General features: G+C 45.3%; 1 protein-coding gene across 6 annotated transcripts in view; it reads left to right on the top strand.

Annotated features, from left to right (window-relative positions):
• The first annotated feature begins 625 nt into the window (after window positions 1–625).
• SH3RF2 (SH3 domain containing ring finger 2) overlaps window positions 626–21,519 on the top strand; it is a 125,474-nt gene continuing 104,580 nt past the window's right edge. For all 6 annotated transcript variants that reach the window (XM_032850909.1, XM_032850905.1, XM_032850898.1 and 3 more), the window contains exons 1-2: window positions 626–724; window positions 1,886–2,369. In XM_032850909.1, the coding sequence (XP_032706800.1) occupies window positions 1,992–2,369 (378 nt within the window). In that variant the 5' untranslated portion in view covers window positions 626–724; window positions 1,886–1,991. The remainder of the gene's footprint in view (window positions 725–1,885; window positions 2,370–21,519) is intronic.

Below are 21,519 nucleotides of genomic sequence, written 5' to 3'. Positions count from 1 at the left end.
GTGTAAGCATTATTTGGGCTATAAAAAGATTCCAGTAGGCATCAGGCAGGGAGAGAGGCTGGAACCATTCCTTTTTCAAAGCCCTTCTGTGCTTTGATTTTTCAAAAATGTATATGTGCTACCATGATACGACTTTTTTTTTTTAAACTTAAAGAGTTTGAGCAAAGAGATCACAAAACTCTGTCTCAAATCTACAAATTCAAAGAATAACTGTGTTTTTAAGGAGCAGTACTTTTTAGGTGGCTGGCTTATCTTTGTTATAGCTACCGTTAATATGTTTGACCTTTTCAGCAAATCCTTATAAAGGTTTAAAATAAACACAGTCACCTTGGCATGTGTATAACTGAGCATGTTTCAACTTCTGGGAAAGGAGACAAAATGAGAAAAGTGAAAATATGAACTGTAAATATTTAGCCTTAAGGGTTGGCTTACATCTTGTCCCTTATAATCTTTTCCCAGAAATCAACTCAGTTACGTGAAGGGAAGATCAGGAGCAGAGAGTGAACTCAGAGAACAGTGCTGCTGACTGCCAGGCAGCGAAAGCGTTAACAGGGCTGAGTAAGGCGATCCCTGAAATGAGTAAGACTCAGAGTTGTTAAAGTTTTTAAAGCGCAGCAGCAGCAGGAGCAGCGGCGGCTCCTGGGGAAAAGGCAGCCAGTTGGAGGGAGCCTGGCCAAGCAGAGGATCGCGCTGAGCTGAACTCAGCTGAGGTTACAAGCTCAAGGTTAGTGGCCCCCCTCACGTCTCCCCAGAGCTAATGTCTTTGGAGAGTTGTCTCTGGAAGGCAAGGCGCCATCTCTCATCCTGGTGTGTCAGGTTCTCTTTGCTGACTGGTGGGGACACCCGCCCTCCCGCCAAACCTTCCAGGCTGCTGTGCACAATTTTGGCACTTGTAAGGGACAAGTGACCTCTTCCCAGGAGACTTCTCTCAACTGGAGACTTCTTTCCAGATGTCTAAGAGGAAATGGTTTCCGGAATAAGGATGTTTTCAGACCACACACATACACTTCGCAAGCACGCGCAAGTACAGCAGCAGGCACAAACACACACACACACACACACCCCTGTATACACTGCTCCATCTTGATGTTTGCAGTTTGTGACCACAATCCAGAATTCCTGTCTCCTTCAGGTGAAACTGAGAACACTTGTCAAAGTAACTAAACAGGCCATGTGACTTCATCTTGTGGGAGGAATATTGTCTCGGAGGCTAGAATAATCAGGGAAGAAAAGGAAGGGGAGAGGGAGGGAAGGAGAGAAGAAGGGAGGGGAAAAAGCTTCCAAGCATCCTGGCATGTAGTTAAGGCAAACAATTTTTGAAAATAGGTTTCTCATAGATATTTTTCTTGAACATTGCTAGAACAACATAATGGGGGAGGATGTATAGTGAAGGAAATAATTCTACATCTGCATGAGATTCAGATAAACATATCAATGTAAATTTGCCTGCTTGTGCTGGAGATAACAGATAAGCCTAAGAGAAGAAGGTCTAGATAGCTTCATAGAAGTTGCATTCTGAGGAGGCCTTGATTTGAGAACCGACACCGATTGTCTGGCGGGGAATAGGAGCTCCTTCCGAGCCCTAGGTGGGAGAGAGGCGCACATATGCCACTTCAACCGGCCACTCTTGTCTCCACTCTTGCTTGCACACAGAAAAGCAGTGAGTAAGTCATCAGTCACTGTGCTGAATGCTCCCTCTGAGATCCAGCAGGCAGGAGTTGAGCCTTCTACCTGCTAGCACTGAATCAGAATGAGTCATTTGAAACTTGGGTGCTGGAACAAAGTAACTTGCAGACTGTCTCATGAAACACTGCCTCCTTGTAGGTGGGATATACCTCCCAGAGCAGTCACATTCTTTTCCTCTCTTCCTTTCTCATTCAAACAGGCAAGAATTCTGACGCTCCCAAGAGACCGGATTTACCTCCCTGGCCCAGCTCGCCCTACAATGCGGACTTTCCCCCTCCAGGTCAGGACTGGAGTTTTAAAATAAAATGGATGATCTGACGTTACTTGATCTTCTGGAGTGCCCCGTGTGCTTTGAAAAGCTCGATGTCACAGCCAAAGTCCTCCCGTGCCAGCACACCTTCTGCAAACCATGTCTCCAGAGGATTTTCAAGGCCCACAAGGAGCTGAGGTGCCCCGAATGCCGGACCCTGGTGTTTTGCAGCATCGAGGCACTGCCAGCCAACCTGCTGCTCGTGCGTCTTCTAGATGGTGTGCGCTCGGGGCAGAGCTTGGGAAGAGGGGGCTCCTTCCGCAGGCCCAGCGTGCTGACCCCGCAGGACAGCAGGAAAAGCAGGACTAACCCCAGAGGTCTGCAGTCCAGCCCTTTCCGCCTGGTGCCTAATATCAGAATCCACATGGATGGGGTAAGAAAGATCTTATTTGTTCATATCATGTCCATTTAGAGGTTGGATTTGTGTATACCAGCAGCTAGGGGTTATCTTCCTGCAGTTAGGTTTCAAAGAGCGCCGCCACTGATTCCCCAGAGATAAGTTTCTGTGGGCAGTGATCATTTTACCAAAACCTGGTGGAATCCTGAGCCTGTCTCATCCACCCAGGAATTCTTAGAATTGTTAAAGTCTCCTAGGCTCCTCCTGCTTCTTGTCTAGAAGGTAGTAGCACAAAGAAAGCCTTCGTGATTATTTTTCATCTTTTACTTCTGCTGTTTGCATCCAAAGCAGTGCATGGGAAATACACGGAGGAGGGGAAAAAGAAAGAAAAACAAATCCAGCTGCCTTTTGCTTTTGAGATCTTTGAGAAGTTAAATGTCAGGTTTTGTTTTAATTTTACCCAACCCCATCTTCCCACCCCAAGTCCTAAAGTGCTAGTATGACAGCGCTCATTCATGATGCATTCAGGAAACTATCAAGATAACTTGAACGCCCGAAGACTGTGCGGGAGGAACACGTATCCGTGGGTGGACTGCTTGATAGGAAGGCAGGGCTGTGAAGTACAACACCTGTATACAGCAGCCCTGCAGATATCTTCCTTTACAAAATCAATCAAACGTACTTAAATTGCTCCTCAGCGGCTGCCATGACCGCAAGGGCCCAGGAGTGGCGCACGCGAGATCCTAGTCGTGTGTTTGGTGTTTGGATAGTGCGAATCGCTCTGGCCAGCCGAATCGCTCTGGCCAGCCGTGCACAGGGATCTGGAGGTCTCCATCTGACGTGGCTGCGAGCCTTTTGTGGGAAACTGTGTTCAGGGCACATCTCAAGAGGAGGACGCAGTCCTTGTGAGTCCTGTGGGATTATGCACACTGTAACCCCAGGAGTCACTGTGTCAAAGTAGACACAGAAAGCCATGACCTGGGTGGCCGGCACACTTAGAGAGTCAAGGCTGGCTTCTGTGAAGTCTTTCCTAATGCGAACCGCTTTAAAGCGAAAGCAGAGTCCCTCAGCTCCGTTGTGAAGAGTAACAGCAGGTGGAGGGGTCATCGCGGATTCCTTCCCGCACAGGAGAATCGGCTTATGATGTGCTGTCAGGACACTTCTAAAATGTTCCTTTCAACGGCTCACCCCCTCCTTCTGTTCAGGGCATCTACTGCCCTTACAGTAGGGGAATGTGGCAATGGTCGAAAATGAGAGCGGGAAGAAGCGGGCATTGGTGTGATTTCTTCACTGGAGACTTTTTATTGCCATTGTGCTCCTCTGTGTGACCACATTCCAGAAAAGGGCTTGGCGTCCTTCTTTCTTTCAGGCTTCCTGTTAGCCCAAGGACTACTCATCAATCAGAATCCACAGGCCTGCAAAAGGCAGGGTGTGGGTAGGCAGCAAACTTTGTAGAGAATAGGGCTCCATCGGAGGTCAGCAAATCCTCCTTTGAATTTCTAAGACACAGCAACCTCCCCTCCCCCACCCAGCAAGGTCTGACTTGGCTCCTGGTGGAGTATCTTCACCGCTAAGAAAGTGTTGCTAGACTGGGAGGAGGCAAGTCCCTAACCTCTTGGAATGTTTTTGTTCAGGTTTTTATCTTTTTTGATGTGGCTGTGTTAAGAAAAGGTAGCCACAGATGTATCCAGGGCTGCCAAGTTTTTGAACCGTAGAAGATTCCAGGCCCCTCCTGGCATAGGGAGCTGTGGGACTGAGAGGTGGTGATATGTAAGAGACAGCCGGTAAGATACTGCATGTCCCTGGAACTCTTTCACAAGGACTTGTAACATCAGACAAAGGTGCCAGTGACGGGGTTGTGCCCATCATCTGAGCCGCACTGGAACAAGTCCTTGTCGGGAGGCAGCAGCTCAGAAGCAGGCTGTGGGCGGCTGCTGCTTTCAGGCGGGCCCTGCCTTAGTCAAGATACTCCGCAAGAGAGCAGAGCAGGCAGCATCCCCCAGCCACCCCCGTTGCCTTCGTTTTCTTAGCCATCCTTCCTTACTTGAAGTGGCTCCTCTCATCCCTTTTGCCTCTCTCAATGGGGCTGTGAACAGACCTGTTCCTGGATGTAAATATGGTTGTCATTCTGCATCCTGTCTCTGCTTCCAAGAATGTAGCTGTCTTTCCTGTGAGGGCACAAGCAGGCATGCCTTCCTCAGTGAAGAAAACTGAGTCTTGTCTGGGATGCCGCACTGTCCTGAGAGGCAGAGGAGGCACTGGCGTCCTCAGTCAGATCCTCGCCCTCCCTGCCTCCTCAGTTTACCTAGTTCGGTCAGCCCCTAGTAATACTTGCTCCCCACCTTCCTCCAGGACAGTGTCAAAATTATCTTTGCAACACACTCTCAGTGCCTTCGAAAACACATGCCCTGTAAATGCAGAGTATCATCATTATCATTAATTTAAACCTGCTGTATGACTTTGGACAAGCCACTTAAGTTTGCTGGGTCTTAATTTAAAATTCTATAAAATCGGAAAATATATTGTAAAAACAGAGAGCCATTGTGAGGCTTAACTAATTAGTGTTTACATAGCACGTTGAGATCCTTAGATGAAAGGCATTTGGAAGATCATTATCATAGTAAACATTATTATTGACTGTTTATTGTGCCCTGCCGTGCAGGAGGAATTCCACAAGACACAGAAGGAGTGATAGCACTTGGCAGGACAGTGAAATGGGTATTATTACTGAACTTAAGTCTGGGACGAGTCCGGCCCAGGATAATACTTAGTATAAAGTAGTCCCCAAAGAGGGCATAAATAACCTGTTGTCGCAGGGTACCATTTTGTAAAACACCCCTTCCAGGGGCCACGATGTTAACCTGACATTCTCTAAGAGTTCCCTTCACTCCCTGTTTGGGAGTTCGCGAAGCCCAAAGTCTGTTCTGCTCACCCAGGCTCGTCTAATAGACGAGCTCATCGGGATTTTCTGTTGGCTCAAAGAGGCCGGGTGTTTCTCGTGCCAGCCAGCATGCCAGATGGATCCAGTAGTCCCACTTCCTGGTGCCAGCCAAAGAGAGAAAAAACAGTCCATTGTGCCTACCTGTCCAAAACCCTCCCAAGCCTACTGGGTAGAAAGAAAACCTGAGGCATGGCCGTCGGTTCCTACAGCATGCAGTTATTTCAGACCAACAGGTGAGATCAATAGACCCTTGGACAGCCCCCCGCTGCTCAAACCCTACCAGTTCTTACTGCTTCCCTCACAGCAGTTAGGCGGAAGAACTTTGCATTGCCTTCGAGAAGATTACAGCCTCCTGAATAGCTGATGTCTCTTCCTCCTTACTGTGAATTTTTAGAAATATTTCTGAATTAAGACAGGCCAGAAAGCAGTGAAGCTTACAAGCTTAGATTTGAAAAATGTAAGAATTCAAATCCTCCTGCTGCTGCTCAACAGTTGTGTACTTCGGGTGAGTCCCTTGAACCTCAGGGCCTCAATTCCCCATCTGTGAATTGAAGATAATAGTAGCGCCTACTTCAGAGGGTTGCTGGGAGAAATAAATGAGGTGATTCATGTCAATTAGCTCTTAGCACGGGGACCGGCTCATGCTCGGCAAATGTTAGCTGGTACTGTTTTTGAAGTGACTCAGGACTTTTCGCTCTAAATTGCGCGTCCTCTTTCACCCGCTTGTTAATAGAGTATCATCCAAAGATGGTCCCTGGTATCCTGATTTCTGGCCTGTTTGATTTTTCTCCACATGACCCAAGGCTGTGCTTCAGATGTGTGATTCTTCCCAACTTGCACTGGCTTGGCAGCCCACTTCCAAGACCCTGAAGGAGCTAGGAACTGATTCCAGGAGAAAACCCGCTAGCAGCCTTCTCTTCCCCAAATAACAAGCTCAAATGAACACCTCATGTAGGTGAAGAACCTTCCATTCCCAGCATCTCTAATTCTTCCGTAACTTCTCTAGTTGCCTTTCTCCTGCCTCTCTATCCCCAGCACAAATGTCTCTGCCCCAGGTCTTGCAGGGCCGGACTTTCTCTCTTCTTTGTTACACATCATGCCAACTACACACATTTCTGTCTCACTTGCCCCAGCTCAGCGAGAACACACCTGCCACCTCCAGCGCACAGACCAGATGGCTGTGTCCTAGAAACTTCTTTAGCTGGTGTTGCAAGCACCTGAGGGGGGGGGGAATATCAGGTCAGAAAACACACAAGGGAATTGAGCTAAGTAGAAACCAGAAGGTATCCAGCTTCTTTTCTGGGTCTCAGCTGCTGTGTCCTGTGACACAGACAGTGGTTTCTGCAAAATTGGCAAGGAGACTAAAACTATCCCAAGCCCCTGAAAACAGCAAGCAGGAGCCACCTGGGTCAGCAAGGACCACCTGGGTCAGCAAGGACCGCATGCGACAGGTGGAGGAAGTCATAAAGGCAGGAGCTAAGGTGGAGAAGTCAGGAGACCCAGATGGTTCTTCACCTTCACACACATTGGTGCATCTTTTTAAAAACCATATGGTGCCAAATTGGCTCTGCCCCCAGCCTCTCTCTGTGTACATCTTTCCTAGTTACAATCCCTTCCCTTTTATTATTTACCATAATGTTAGGGATATGTCATCAGATAGAGCTGGGTTTGTGCTGGGATTCAATTTGCTTTAGGCAGGTCACTTAACCTCTCTTACCCCTAGTCTCCATATTTGTATAATGGAGATAATAATGGTGTGCATCTATCATGAGCCTATTGTAAGATTAAAATGAGATAATGTATGTAAAATGAGTACAAATGCCTGGCACATCACAGATGCTGATAAATGTTAGCAACAGAAAATAACAAAACAGTAACAGTAGAGGAGAGAGTCTCCTGGCCTGGGATTTGGAGTTCAGCCTCAAATAACCATCCAGAGACTTCCATTTAAAAATGAAGCAGAGGGGATAGGGAAAGGAAGGGGAGTTTTAAAAAGACAAGACTACAGTGATGGAAAATAATGGTTCTGAGTGGTTGCTGGAGACTATGGTGTTTCGAGAGACAATGTGACCAGAAAGGGTCATGAGGGAGTTTTCTTCAGTGGGGCAACTGTTCTGTACCCTGACAATGGTGGTGGTTATAGGAGTCCAGGTATCTGTTAAAATTCACAGGCATGTATACCAGGAGAGAAAAAAAAAGTCTGTTTTACTGTCTGATGATGTTTAAAATATTTTTTAAGATGGGAAGAGAGCTCTTATACACATCTTATAGTCTCTGCCTGATATCACCTGGCCCAGTCTGATTTCCTTTCATCTCTTCATGGACTGGATCAGTGCTGTTTTTGAGGACTTTGCCATCATTTGAATGGCCAGGGTAGTTCCTGCAGGTGCGTGCCTCTCTGTTTTAGCGAGCCATCCTATTACCTGTTTCAGTTTTCTCATCAGTTAAAGCTGTCTGGCCGAAGGGTGGGACAAACACAGCAGCTCCGCTCCCAGAGGGTGGCCAAGGCAGAGGGGTGGGGCAGCGGGCTCTCCCAATGCAACCTCAATTACCTACCACTCAGGGCAGGTCACCTAAGGGATTAGCCAACACATATTTTTGTGTTGTTTTCCTTTCCTCTTAGGAAAGGTTGCCTGCCCATACAGCCCTTCATAGGATAGAGAGATTATGCGAGCAGGAGGGAGAACGTTTGTTCAGTCATTTTACTCACAAAAAGCGTCTTCATCTCTCCCGTTGCAGATGCCACTGCAGAACTTTTGGCTGAGCTGGGACGCATTCAGATACAGCTCTCCTCACTTTCCTTCTCATTTTCTTTCTCATTTCTTTCTTAAATCATGCATATATATTAGAGCAGTCTTTCACAAGGCGTAATCTACGTGCTACAGATGCATGTTCTTTCAAGCTCAGGGTCAAACAAACTTAAGCTTAAAACAGAGCTAAACAGGGGTGCCTGGGTGGCTCAGTCAGTTAAGCATCGGCCTTCGGCTCAGGTCATGATCCCAGGGTTCTGGGATTGAGCTCTGCATTGGGCTCCCTGCTCAAGTGAAGAAGGAGTCTGCTTTTCCTTCTCCTGCTCTCCCCCACCCCCAACTCATTTTCTCTCTTTCTCACTTTCTCCCTCAAATAAATAAATAAAACCTTCTCACACACACAAAAAGAACTAAACATTTTTTTTATTTGCAGCAGCACTTGTCAGAACTTTTAGCATGCTGATGAAGTAGGAATCTCTAAGTGATAAATTATAATAAGAAATGTTTCCCACATTTCTTTGACAGTGGCATGCCCCTCTCCTCCCTTTTATTAATACCTTGAATAGTATTAATTGTACATGCGACAAATTTGGGAAAATGTCTTCTACTAATGCAAAGGCAGCTGAGCCCACAAAGAGAACCTGTGTTGTAATTAGAAACTATGGACTCATTCCAAGAAGAGTTTCAGGCAAGTTCTTGGTATTAGAAGATATTTTTGGAATTGAAACTCACTATCACCACCTTCTGTAGTGTGTCTTTAGCTCCTATCCATGTCTAGCTGTGTAAGCACCAGGGGAAGACAGCAAAGTTAGGATTTTCACCTTTCCAGTGCTTACTTTCTAGTGGCAAAACCAACTAGTCAATACACACACACACACACACACACACACACACACACACACACACATATATATATACATACATGTGTATATATATATATACATAAGTGGATATATATATATACACATATATATATAAACGTGTGTGATCCACACACACACACACATCCCTGACTCAGAGATATTACCCATTAGACCTGGCTCCAGTAGGAAAGGAAGGCAGCATTTCAAATAGGAACATGGCCCTGTACCTTTGGCGCTGTCAAACCATTAGAAGATGTGTTACAATTTTCTTTATAGCACTTAAGGGAAAAAAGAAATAGTACCATGTTTGATATTCGCTGTAAGATACATCCAATTTTAGAAATGTTAAGATATAAAGAAAGGGGTAGCTTACTTATTGTCTGATTCCATTTATATAAAATTCTAGAAATGGCAAACCACATAGTTATTTGGTGAGGTATAACGCAAATATTTTATGTGATGGTGTATAGGTTTGTCTAAATTTATCAAACTGTACACTTAAGAATAGTTGCATTTTTTTCCTCTACAAATTATAACTCAGTAAGATCAATTAAAACAGGGAAGTCTTAGGCTCAAGAAATAATGATTTATTAAAATGATGATTAATAAGTGACATTTAATAAAATGTCAGTGAGGTGATTTAGTTTGAGAGAAATGAAGCTTGGCCAACCAAAAGAAATTTCCTAGAAAAAAACAGGTGTTTTAATGGTCAGGAAAGACATGGTCAGGGGGTGAAAAGGCAGCATCTGTTCTGGGCACGTGGGGGCTAGGTAAGACAGGACAGGAAGTGCTGGAGTAGAATCAGAGTTGGAGGAGAGGGAGAAGGAAACAGATGCAGTAGAGACCAGGTAACTGTGGATACCTAGCCTCAGACCACCACTGGGAAGACACATGTCGGGTACTCTGTATGGTAAAGTCTCTCCACAGCCACACTGGTTCCGTGTCATCTAGTGGCCCATGGGCTGTATCTGCCTAATGGATTCAGTGCAGCCAAACACTGCTCCAAGTGGCTAGCTGAGCTTACCGGGCAAGTGAGGAGCCATGTCCACCCCCTGGCAGACACAGCCATTTTCCCCCATTGAAATGGCTGGGATACCCAATAACCCTAGCACGTAAGAATGGCAGACAGTGCGTACAAAGTAGGTGGTAGAACACAGGCAGGGAAAGAAAAGTCCATTTGTCATGAGCAGCTTCCTGCAACTTGGGTCTATGTGTCAGCCCCAGGGGCATACAGCTCCAGACCCCAGCTCAGAAGCCAGGGCGTTCAACAGAAATCTTCTTAGCGCCTGCTCTGTACCAGGCTCCGTCTTAAAAGCCCACACCATTGCAACCTCATACCACAGATGCTCCTGGCCTCAGACTCGAGGACTTAATTATTAGCTGAGTTTGCCTCTGATCTCTGTCATTTCTCCAGTCTTTTATCCAAGCCCAAGGGGAACAAGCAACTTTTTTGGTTTCTCAGTACTGTGCTCAGAGCACCCAGCCCACAGCCTGGCCCATATTAGGAACCCCCAAATATTTTATAAATGAATGAATAAATAAATGAATACCTTCATGTCTGTGGTTGACTTCATGGAATCATGGAATAACTCTTGATGATGCAAGAATGAACTCTTCATGAATCAAGCCATTAGAGAGCTATGGGAGGAATGAGCAGCACGTTATTTTTGGTGTAAAGTCATGCAGTGACTGAAATCTTCTAGATGTGAATCACCTTATTAAATACCTTTTTGGGTGACAGCACTCTCTGAAAGACACAGTGGGCCAAGTTCAAAACCACTTAGCTCATGAGTCGCTAATCCTCGGAACATAGGAAATGCCACTCCACATATGGCTAAACTTTGCATCAGATACCAAAAATTTTGTGTGCTCCTTTGATCTTGGGAGAAACATTATCTTGAGTTAATTGACAGTCACAGGGATACCAATGACAGAAAGGAAGAGGCTGTGAAAGAATTTGCTGCTAGAGTTGTTAGCTGAATTGACCTGGCCTCCAGTAGGAAAGGAAGACAGCATTTCAAGTAGGAACATGGCCCTGTACCTTTGCGCTGTCAAACCGACATCACACATATATTATAAAATACACGGATTTACCACTTCAGTCATTTTAGGTGTGCAGTTCAGGGATATTAATTCACTTACGGTGGTGTGCAACCGTCACCACTGTTCATCTCCAGAACTTTTTCAGCATTCCATACTGAAACTGTACCCATTAAGTAATAACTCCATTGCCCTAAGTATGTGTGTGTGTGTGTGTGCGTGTGTGTGTGTGTGTGTTTTCAAACTTCTTTCTGAATAAGAAGGAAAAGGCATTTTAGTATTGTTTTTAAAATATATATTCTAATTTTCTGCTGCTTCTGAGCTTAGTCTTCTAATAAACTAAATAGATCAGTATGTTGTGATTCAAAACAATGGCTCTTAACTCATGTACCGACTGTGCTTCTGGGTAAGTTACTAAGCGACTCTGAGCATCATCGCTATAAAATGGAAACAGAAAGCTCACCTCCTCGGGTTATTGGGAAGGTTTAACAAATTGATACCTGTAAAGTGCTTAGCCAAGGTCTGGACAAAGTAAGCTCCTAGTAAAGGCTGACTGTCCGCTTGCACTCCCTTCTAAAGTATCAGCACACTTACTTGCATTTGGACTGCTGTTTTACCGCGTTGTAGACATGGAGTAACAGCGATCTGGGCCTCCTTCGAAGGATAAATCGAGATACTTCTTGTAATGTTCTTAGCACGGGACATGACACACAGTAAGCCCAGTGACAATGAATGTGAGGAATGGTTGCTGTTACTTCCCATTCATTCAACAGATATGTATAGAATGCTTTTTATGAATAAGACCCTTTTCTGGGCTCCAGTGACAAACAAAAATAAGTAAGATATGATCCTTGCTCTCAAAGAGCTTACGGTCTTTCAAGAGAGCCATGTGAAGTAAAAATTATGATGCAGTTAATAAATCTTAAAGGATTCACTGTGGGTCAGACACTGGGTGAAGCACTTTTACTTAGCAGAGTCTCACTTAATGCTTTCTACAGGCCCCTGAGATGGGTGTTCCTATTGTCTCTACCTTCATGTAAGAGATTTGTGCTCAGTTTATGTTCATATGAGATAACACATGAGAAAACTGTTACAGATAAAAATTGATAGCATCCTCTATCTGTGTTTGGGGCAATTAGGGAGGTTGCAGATGGTCTGATTCCTAATCACCCAGGCATTCACAGAAACTTGTGATACTGAGGACTGCAATCCTCAGAATAACTGAGAGGCACATACTTTGGGTGGTGAGTCCTGACACCATAGTCCGGATGCTGCTGGCTTTGGACCCTGTACCTTTCAGCCACCGTGCACATGTGCAGCATGGAAAGCCAAGAGAAGAGATGAGAGAACTTGGACTATTCACTGTTACTCTCCCTTGAGAGGCTCATGGGAGAACTTTAGCCTGGAGAGCAGAAGAATCAAGGCATATACTCCTGGGGTGCCTCAAACAGATCACCCCAGCCCAGAACCAGGGGTTCAGCCAGGCAAGAATGAAACTCTCCACCAGTCAGGAAACTGGCCCACATGGCCACTACAGCCCATGCTTAGGTCTCAGTGTAACCTTCACTCCTCTGGGAAGTCAGCCCTCTTTCCAAGTCCTAATCTGGCCATAGGTTCCTCCTCAAGTTCCCAGAGGCCCCAGTTCCTCTGGCTTCCACCGCACACATCAGACCGTATAGCATTTTCCAGTTACCTCTCTCCCACTGAACTATAAGCTCCATAAGGTTAAGGAGGTATCTTGTCTCCTCTGTCCCTAGCAGACTGGCTGAAATGCAAACAGCTTTCAGTAAATATTTAATGACTGAACGCGTGCTGCTTGCCTTGTTGTAAGAAACTGCACTTAGACTCAGCAGCTTCATGGCTCAGGAGCTCCTGATGTCTTCCCCTGAGGCTAGAGGGAAAGGGGATATACCAGCCATTTTGTTCCCAGGATCCCTTCCAGCCCCTGTCTTGTTGACAAGGGTGTTTCTTGATGTCAAGCCAGGTGTGCTAGGAATGGCACGCAGGTGCTTACAGGGGATTCAGAGGTAATTGGGAGGTGAAAAAAGAAGTCAGACCAGAATGGAGCCAGAGAGAACACCAACTGCCTGACATGCCACAACCCTCTGAGCAGGGTGCCCTGGATCTGCAGAATGAAGGATGATATCGATGCACACATAGAAGTATTTTAATTGGTTGCCAAGGCAATGCAGCAGAATCAGTGGGCATGGGGCAAGAATAGAACTCTGCAGAGCTGTGTTCAGGAGGGGTGTTGCTGATACCAACAAGCTGCATGGATCTGAGAAAGGCAAGACTGCCCTCAATCTCATTTGGGACTTCTGCTTAATAAACAGGAAAGGTGAGAAAGGGAGGGGCAGAAGAGAAAACTCCCTTCCTGGCTCTCTGGAGAAGCAGGGAGGACCATCTTCTGAATTTCAAATTTCTCCTTGGAGTGGTAAATTCCCGTACATGAGGGAAATCCATGTGGACTGGTTCCATGCTTGAAGGCAGGGGGAATAGGGTGAGCGAAGAATGGAGGGAGATGGCCGCGGTCTCTTCCTCCTGAGAGATCATAGAAAGACCCGGGACACAGAAGCTTGCCTTTGAACAGGAAGGACATTTCCCATCTTCTTCTTTTCTGAAGATTTTGAAACACTAGGATTTCATTTTCATCGTTGTAAAATTTTGTGGTTGAGACATGTTCTGGGTTTCCTATCTTCCCCATTCTAGTGGTTATGCCAAGACCCAGCGAAGCAAGTAGACCTCATCCTGTGCGATGTTTGTCCTGATTGCTTGGGCAAGGAGGGAGGGACCAGGAAGGAGAGAAGCCAGACAGGACGGGGACGTGGTTACCAGTCAGCACCTTAGCCAACAGCCATCACATAGTTCACACCGGATGCCAGACACTGTGCAAGATAACCATGGTTTTCCTTAAATCCTCCAAATAACCCATGGAGGTCTGTGATATTTTCTCACTTTAGAAAAGTGGCTAGGAAGTGTCAGAACCAGGTTGTGAACCAGGTCTACCTGCTTCCAAGGACTGGGCTCTTAACCAGATCAGTCCAGGGGACCAAGACAAGCATGGTGGTTCCCTTGGAGTTCCACGGAGCACTGCACTAACTACCATTGCTGGGTGGGAACTGTTGGCACCAAGAGTACCATTCTAATGTTGCTGATAAGCTTCCAGAGTATAATGTAATCTGTGGCCAGCCCAGTTCCACGTTAATGACATGCCGTGTCTTGACTGGGTGCCACTTGGTCAGAAACTTAAGGTTTTAAGTAGTAACAGTGAGTTTAGATGAATAGGGAAATGAGACAGGGGGAATGGAGTCAGAGAAAAGAGGAGGTTAGAGAAGAGAAAGGCAGAAAAGTTTGCATCTGTGATCTACACTGGGGTAACAGAAACCAGGGAGGGACAAAGAGGAAAGGGAAGCAAACTAATCAAGGGGCCAAGTCCACAAGGGGCAGAATTTGGAGAGATAACGTTATCGGGAACTATAACAAGCTCTGATCCAGAACTGCTCTCCTTTGCCTAGAAATGTAAATAGAGTCAGAACAAAATATTTAGGTTCCATTCCTCTTGGAAACCTGTCATCTGGAAGTGGTCCATTATAGGTGGGGACAAAAAGAGCCTGAAATTCAGGAAAGTCAGCTTCTAATCCTACCTTAGCCGAAAAACCAGCCATGTAACATGAAATGTATCTGAGTCCTTAATAGATGTTCACAGCTACTGCAGTTACAGGAAAAGTCCCAGATTCTCTGAACCTCCAGATTCTAGCATCTCAAATGTAAAACTTGTCCTTTTTGTATTTTACAGAGTATGATGCACAAGAATTTGGATTTACGTTTTTCAGAAATAAAGGTTTCTGGAAAAATAGGTACCACCAGTTATGGGCCCTTAGAGTCTTCAAGGGACTGTGCTAAATACGTCACCTGCAAAATTTCAAATCCACAGAGCAACACTGTTTGACAGACAAGGAAACGGAGGTTCAGGAATACTGAGTAGCTTGCCCAAAGTTACTCATGTAGACTGACTCCAAGCCCACATTCTTGACCACTCTTGACATTATGCTGGTTAACCTTGCAGCAATACTAACTCTGCCTCTCTTATGCAAAGAGTATAAACAGCATATACCTTCTTTAATGTATTAATATGGCATTTGTAAATTTCTCTCAGGTCATGTTACCTTTGTAAATCTTGTCACTCCAGAACTACATAATACCAACCATATGTGCAGGGATTGAGTGAGGCTTCTAATTCCTTTGTATTCTAGAATCACATGTCTAGAAGAGATCTTAAATGTCCTCCAAGCCAGCCATCCACCTCTCCTGCACTTCAGTCCTCTCAGACTTGCCACAGAACTGGTGCATTTAAATCTCCAGCATGGGGGAGTCTTCTGTGCCTGAACACACTCTGTTCCCTCCACCTCTGACAACAGTATTAGAAGAGTCTTCCTGAAACTGAGCCAACAAAACATACTTGTCCTTTCTTTCCATGAGTGACTACAGGTTGGTGAAGGCAGCTAGAAGAGGTGCATTTTATTCTGATCTCTTATCTTCTCCAGGCTGAAATACTTCACTTAGTTCATCTAGTGAGCTGGTTTTTCAATATTCTTAACCCAGGGGGTGAGATTGAAGAAAAAGAGCAGGAGTGTGAAGTCATAATAGTTGATTAGAAATCCCAGTTCTACCTCTTGTTAGCTGTGAGACCTTATGCAAGTCATTTAATCTCCCTGAGCCCTGATCTCTCCCTCTGAGAATGGAGTAACATTACCTGCCACATATGTTGGCTCTGAGAATTAAATGAGATACTACACATGACACGCTCAAGGACCACGAATGCCTGCTGAATACATGTGAATGATTTTTGTTACTCTTCCCTATTATAGTTGCCAGTCTCTCTGCATTGGTATTCATCTTATTTCACTGAGAGCACCCAGTCCAGGGTCTACTTGCTTTCTGTTTAAACCATGCACAAATAAGCATAACAGAGTTTTGTCCTCCGAAAGATCTCTGAAGTATTTATACACTGGGTTTCAGGTGGCTTCAGGAAGAATTGCCAGACTCCTAGAGAATCTGTCTTGGGATCTCTTCCCAGTGAAGAACCTCTAGGTATAACAAGCATTGCTAAAGCAACACTTTAACAGGAACGTTATTCTTGCAAACACCAGAGAACGTACCTTTTCTTTGGCTCTAAGTTTTGGAGGGCACATTTAACATTTCTGTGGGTGTATGGTAGGCTGCTGGCATAAACTCAATAAAAGGAAGATATTCTGCACTGCAGTAATAATACCCCTGGTATGCACTCATGACCTAAACATATATTGAGTGTTTGCTAGGTGCCAGATACTAAACAAGGCACTACAGTATGACCATAAACAAGATAGACATATAATGCACACTCTCCCAGGATAGATGAAAAGAACCAAGAACTCCATGGTCTTAGTTGGTACCACAGAATCAGACCCTGTCATGAAGACTGAGTGCTTACAGATGATTTGGGAGGTGTAATGACATTGGCAGGAGAGTGGAGATATACAAAGGAGGGATGGTGGCTAGTAAAGGTGTGTTATGAAGCTGGTTACCACAGGGGGTGACTGGAACTTCATCCTTTAGGAAAGCTCTGGGAAGCAGCTCAGAATTATCCTGGCCAAGAGGTGATAGATCTTGGGTATTTATACCCATATGCCTGTCAGTCATTGGTTAAGAGATGCCCCAAGGAGTGAAGTCATTCTAGAAGCTCAAGGGAGGCTTCCTAAAGTTGTAGGTGCCCATTATTGGAAGTCAGGCTGGATTGCACTGAAATGGTAGAAGTATCTGAAAAAAGGTGGGTTGAGTACCATCTGCATTACGCGTACACACTGAATTACCAAAATCACAAATTATGATAAATTTGCTGTGTAAACTAACTCTACACAAAGGTTTGAAATAGAGGGTAAAAGGGAAGGTTTCTGACCAGAGTAGTCCGAGAACACCTTGCTAAGAGGAGGCATTTTTGCCGAGACCTGAAGGATGAGAGGAAGCCCGTTGAGTGAAGAGCAGAGAACTGGATTGCAGCTCTGGAGAACATCCTGAGCCCTGTGCCCAGAGGGCAGAGGGCGCTTAGAATCTGGGGAACTGACGAGAGACCCAAAGGACTGTGGGGAGTGGGGGAGAGTTGGTGGGGAGCAGTAAGGTGAGCAGTATGAAAAACGGCTGCAGGGGAAGGTCTAGAGGGACCAAGGTGCCATGGTGATGAAGGGAGATTAGATCCTACTTCTAATGAGAAAGATCCAAGATGAGAGCTGACCTGATACTCAGTTTAATATATATGTTGGCTCCTGTGTGGGAAGTTAATATCTGGGGGACAAGGATGGAAGTAGAAGATCAATTCTAGTCTTCTGTCTGGGGTGCCTGGACGAAGATGGGGCAGTGATAGAGACAAGTGGATGGATATGTGAGCAAATCTGGAAGCAGAAACAGGAGAACCTGCTGCAGTTTGGCCTCTTTCTGTGTCACTCACCTTCACTGTGCTAAGCACTTCTATTTAACTCTTGCAACCTCAGTGTGAGGTTTTACCTTCCTCCCCATTTTACAGGTGGGAAGACTGGGGTTCGGGAAGATTAACTTGCTGAAGTTCACACCAGGAATAAGAGACAAAGATGGATTTGGCCAACGTGCTCTTAAGGAGCTCTGTTGTAGCATTAAAACCGAGAGGTGGGGTTTGGCCACATGTCACTCTCTCTGAATGTGTACGTCACTGTTTGCTTCAACAGTATTCACTTGCAGGATGTCCATGAGGCAGAGAGAAAATCACAGGCATTAGGGATGCCTGGGTGGCTCAGTTGGTTGGGCATCTGCCTTCAGCTCAGGTCATGATCCCAGGGTCCTGGGTTCAAGCCCTGTGTTGAGCTTCCTGCTCATTGGGGAGTCTGTTTCTCCCTCTCCCCGTCCCCCACTGCTGCTCTCTCTTGATCTCTCTGTCTCTCTCCAATAAATAAAAAATTTTAAAAAGAAAAATCACAGGCATTAAAGCCAAAAGCCATGGGTTTGAATCCCAGCCCTCTCACTTGTTGACTATCATTATGACTTTCTGGACCTCAGTCTCCTTCCTAGTAAAGTCGCATAACACCTACTTCCAGTGCTTTGTCTTGAGATTAAACGGTAGGCTGTAAAGCTGGATCAGTAAGGAGTCCCAGCACCACTTCAGCCCACCTCCCCAGGTGCCTCCGGCTGGGAGAAGAACTGGGGCCAAATCAGGCTCCCAGCCTTGGGATCTGGGTCAGGAGACTCAACTCTGAGGACTCCGGGACAGGTTCCTTCAAAGGGGAACTCATCCAGGCAAATTCCTCCCATGACTCTGGATACTGCGTAAAGGCACTCCTAAACCGAGTTCATCTCAGGCTTTTTTGAAAACTGCTACCTTATAAGGAATCATAAAGCATAGGTGCTGAGAGCCACAAAGGGCTATAAAAAACATCTCACGCAGTGTCTTCCGCACACGTGGAGTCTAAGGCTTAGCAAGAACAGGCTTTCCAAAGCCACAGTGAATAGACAACATGGACCAAACTCCAGGTCTCGCGAATCTCAGTCCGAGCGCTCGGTGTGTCGCCAAAGAGCCTTGCATCTTCTGCAGACCATTGTAATTAGTTCGCTGGGCTTTGGTCAGAGGCCTCCAAAGCAGATTTCGGCGTAAAGAATATTTTTAGAAGCATGAGCACATTCAGATCACGTGTAGTGTTTTGCACCGTGGCCTCTTCAGGGCACTTTCAGACCTCCGGCGCCCAACTGCAATTTGGTCTGAGAGGCAAATAACCATTTACACAGTCTCACAGTTTATGCCAATTTTGAGCCTCAAAAGGCAGTTTCGAAAGACTCGGAGGACAGCACAGGGAGGAGCTAAACGGACAGACATAGACTAAAACTAAGTGGCAGTGAAACCGTGTTTCAAACGAAGAGCAAAAGGTCTGAAAACGCTAAGCATGGAAGCTTAGCTAAGCATCACAAGTGCTTCCAACACCATGGATACTGTTATCCAAAAGCACTTTTGTAGGCAATCGTTGGCCTCACTCCAGCGATTTTGGTGTTGCTTTTCAACATTTTAAATTATTTCCAAAGAATAGAAAAATGATTCTTGGGTCACAGGAGATGACTATGTTTGAGCCTCCCATATATAATATTAATTTGCTATCATCTGTGTTTGCAGAACTCTTTCAAGTCACAGAAACCCACCTCAGGCTACCCCAGACAAAAGTGGGACTTTGTCAGCTCCAAGAGCGGCAACCTCGGGGCCTCTTAAGGACCCAGATTGTCCTGTCAGATCACTTTCCCATGTCTTGACTCCACTTTTTTCTATATATTGGCATCATTCACTCCGATTGCAAATGACATTTTCCATGATGCGTGTCAAAGAAGGTGCGTCCTCCTGGGTTCTTAGTTACAAACAATAGAATCTACTGCAAAAACAAGATTGAAGAGACAGGATTCATTTAAAAAAAAAAAAAAAAAAAAAGGATGCAAGGTAGTTGCCAGAACTCCTAGGAGGGCTGCAGAGCCTGATTTGAGGCCACCTTGCTCTGGCCCCTCCTCCTACTGCTGCAACTGGAGGTCACCCTAGCATTAGCAAACTCTGCCCCCTTCCCACCAAGTGGAGGTGAGCCTACCTTGGTAGACACAAAGAATCTACCTCTTTGTGTCACTAGCTCCCAGTCTGAAATTCAAGTCAGGTCTCTCCAGTTGACAAGACCTAATCCCTGACTGCAGGCCATCCTGATAAAGCTGGCATCTGAACTTGTTAATTTTGAGGTACTTCCTGCCCCCCACCAAGATATATAATATAGGTGAGTTCCCAAACATGGAAAGGGGGTTCAGATGCAGGGCATTTGAAAGAATCCCGAGTATGTACCGGAAGAAACACTGCAACAGCTCAGATTTACACTATTCCGTCTCCACAACTCCAGGAGAGAAGGAAAGTCTTTGCACCACCTAGTTCCATACATACCTGTCAGACTGAAAGGACCCAGAAACTTTGAAAAGTAAGGCCTGATTCTAAATCCTAAGGCTCCTTTGTGTCTGATCCTGACAAGACTAAGATGGAATCATGTGTCATCGTCATTTCCCTCCATCTGAAAGATGTGTTCCCTGAGCTTTTGTTTAAGATGGCCACGTTGACCTACCTCACATGGTCTAACTTTTATGGCTGTCTAATTTCTTCCTCGGACTAGGGGGAAGGGACATAGTACTTCTGATAAATGGAAGTCTGGCAGTTTTACCAATGGAAGTCTGCTGAAACAGAAAATGAGATTCTTACCTAGGAAGAATATTAACAGGATGTAAAATTGCCATTGGCACTTAAAGGTACATAGCAGGGTCAACAAGCGGGATCAAAAGGAACCCAATAGGGAAGGCAGATGGCAAATACAATTCTCAGTTTCATTGAAAACAGGGCAGAAAGTTAAAATGCAATCCCTCAAAGAGCTTTCACAGGTAGTGTGATATTTGATAGCAGCAAGAAGCTGATGGAAATTTTTATACAGATGCTGAAATTAGCTTTGCTAACACATACTCCTAGGGTGAGCACCACCCAGCCTTGACTCTTGCGAAGTTGCCGGGGGAGATAAAATGAAGAGGGCAAACTGGTATCATTTTTGAAGACAAGAGGATTTTTTTGGAGCCATTGCTCTCCTGCAAACATCCTTTTCTTTTCTTTTTTAACAAGAGTTTGTAGTGGGGAAAAATCCTGAGGGGATCATCTTTAGATGTCATTTGTGACAGTCTCCCTAATTTGGTAGTAAAATTAAGGATGTGTTGAGTTGAAGAGTTTACTCATTTCTCTGGAAAGCACATTCTTTGACTCATCTCAAGACTACTCCTGCCTCTTTCTGGCCTGGGGGAAGGGAGAGAGTCACAGAAAGAGAATATGGCCATAGTGGATGGAGTAACATTCAGTATTCTAGGTGCAGATAGAGAACCACTGCAAGATTCTTTGGAATGAAAGGACTGAAATACATAAAATATAGGAAATAATCATTGTGATGAATGGTTAAAAGGATTTTTTTTTAGCTGTGGTCTAAAAAAATAGTCTGGGCATCCAGTTGGGGGCATGTACTGTAACCACAGTGGTGGTGTCTTCTTTTTTCCTTTTTTTAAGATTTTATTTATTTATTTGACAAAGAGAGATCACAAGTAGGGAGAGAGGCAGGCCGTAGGGGTGCGGGAGAGGGAGAAGGAGGGTGGGCAAGAGAAGGAGGAAGAAAAGAGGCTGAGTATTCCTTGTCTCTTTCTCCTCCAGGACTCAGTTCCTAGCAGGCAGGGAGTCTGCCATGTTCAACTCTTCCTTTTTCTATGTCTTGCACAAAGTAAACACTGGATGCCTGGATGGATGGATAGATGGATACATGGATATATGAATGACTGTGTCCTTACAGCTGAGAGGCTGGCATGAACCTTCCCCTTACACCAATAAGGAAGAGCTCCAAAAAATGAAGGCATTAAGATGAGCTGACTGAGCCACCAAGAGCGTAATAATACAAGGCGTCATAACCACCCTGAGAACAGATAGTACATGATACATTTAAATTTCTGCCGAAGAGAATTTGTTCTAATATAATGAAAAATTACCCTCCTCTCAGGCT

This window comes from Lontra canadensis, unplaced genomic scaffold (assembly GCF_010015895.1).
Source record: "Lontra canadensis isolate GAN:19392208 unplaced genomic scaffold, GSC_riverotter_1.0 scaffold4, whole genome shotgun sequence".
NCBI lineage: Eukaryota > Metazoa > Chordata > Mammalia > Carnivora > Mustelidae > Lontra > Lontra canadensis.
The sequence above is the reverse complement of the archived record's forward strand: the minus strand, read 5'-3'. Positions and strand labels throughout refer to the sequence as shown.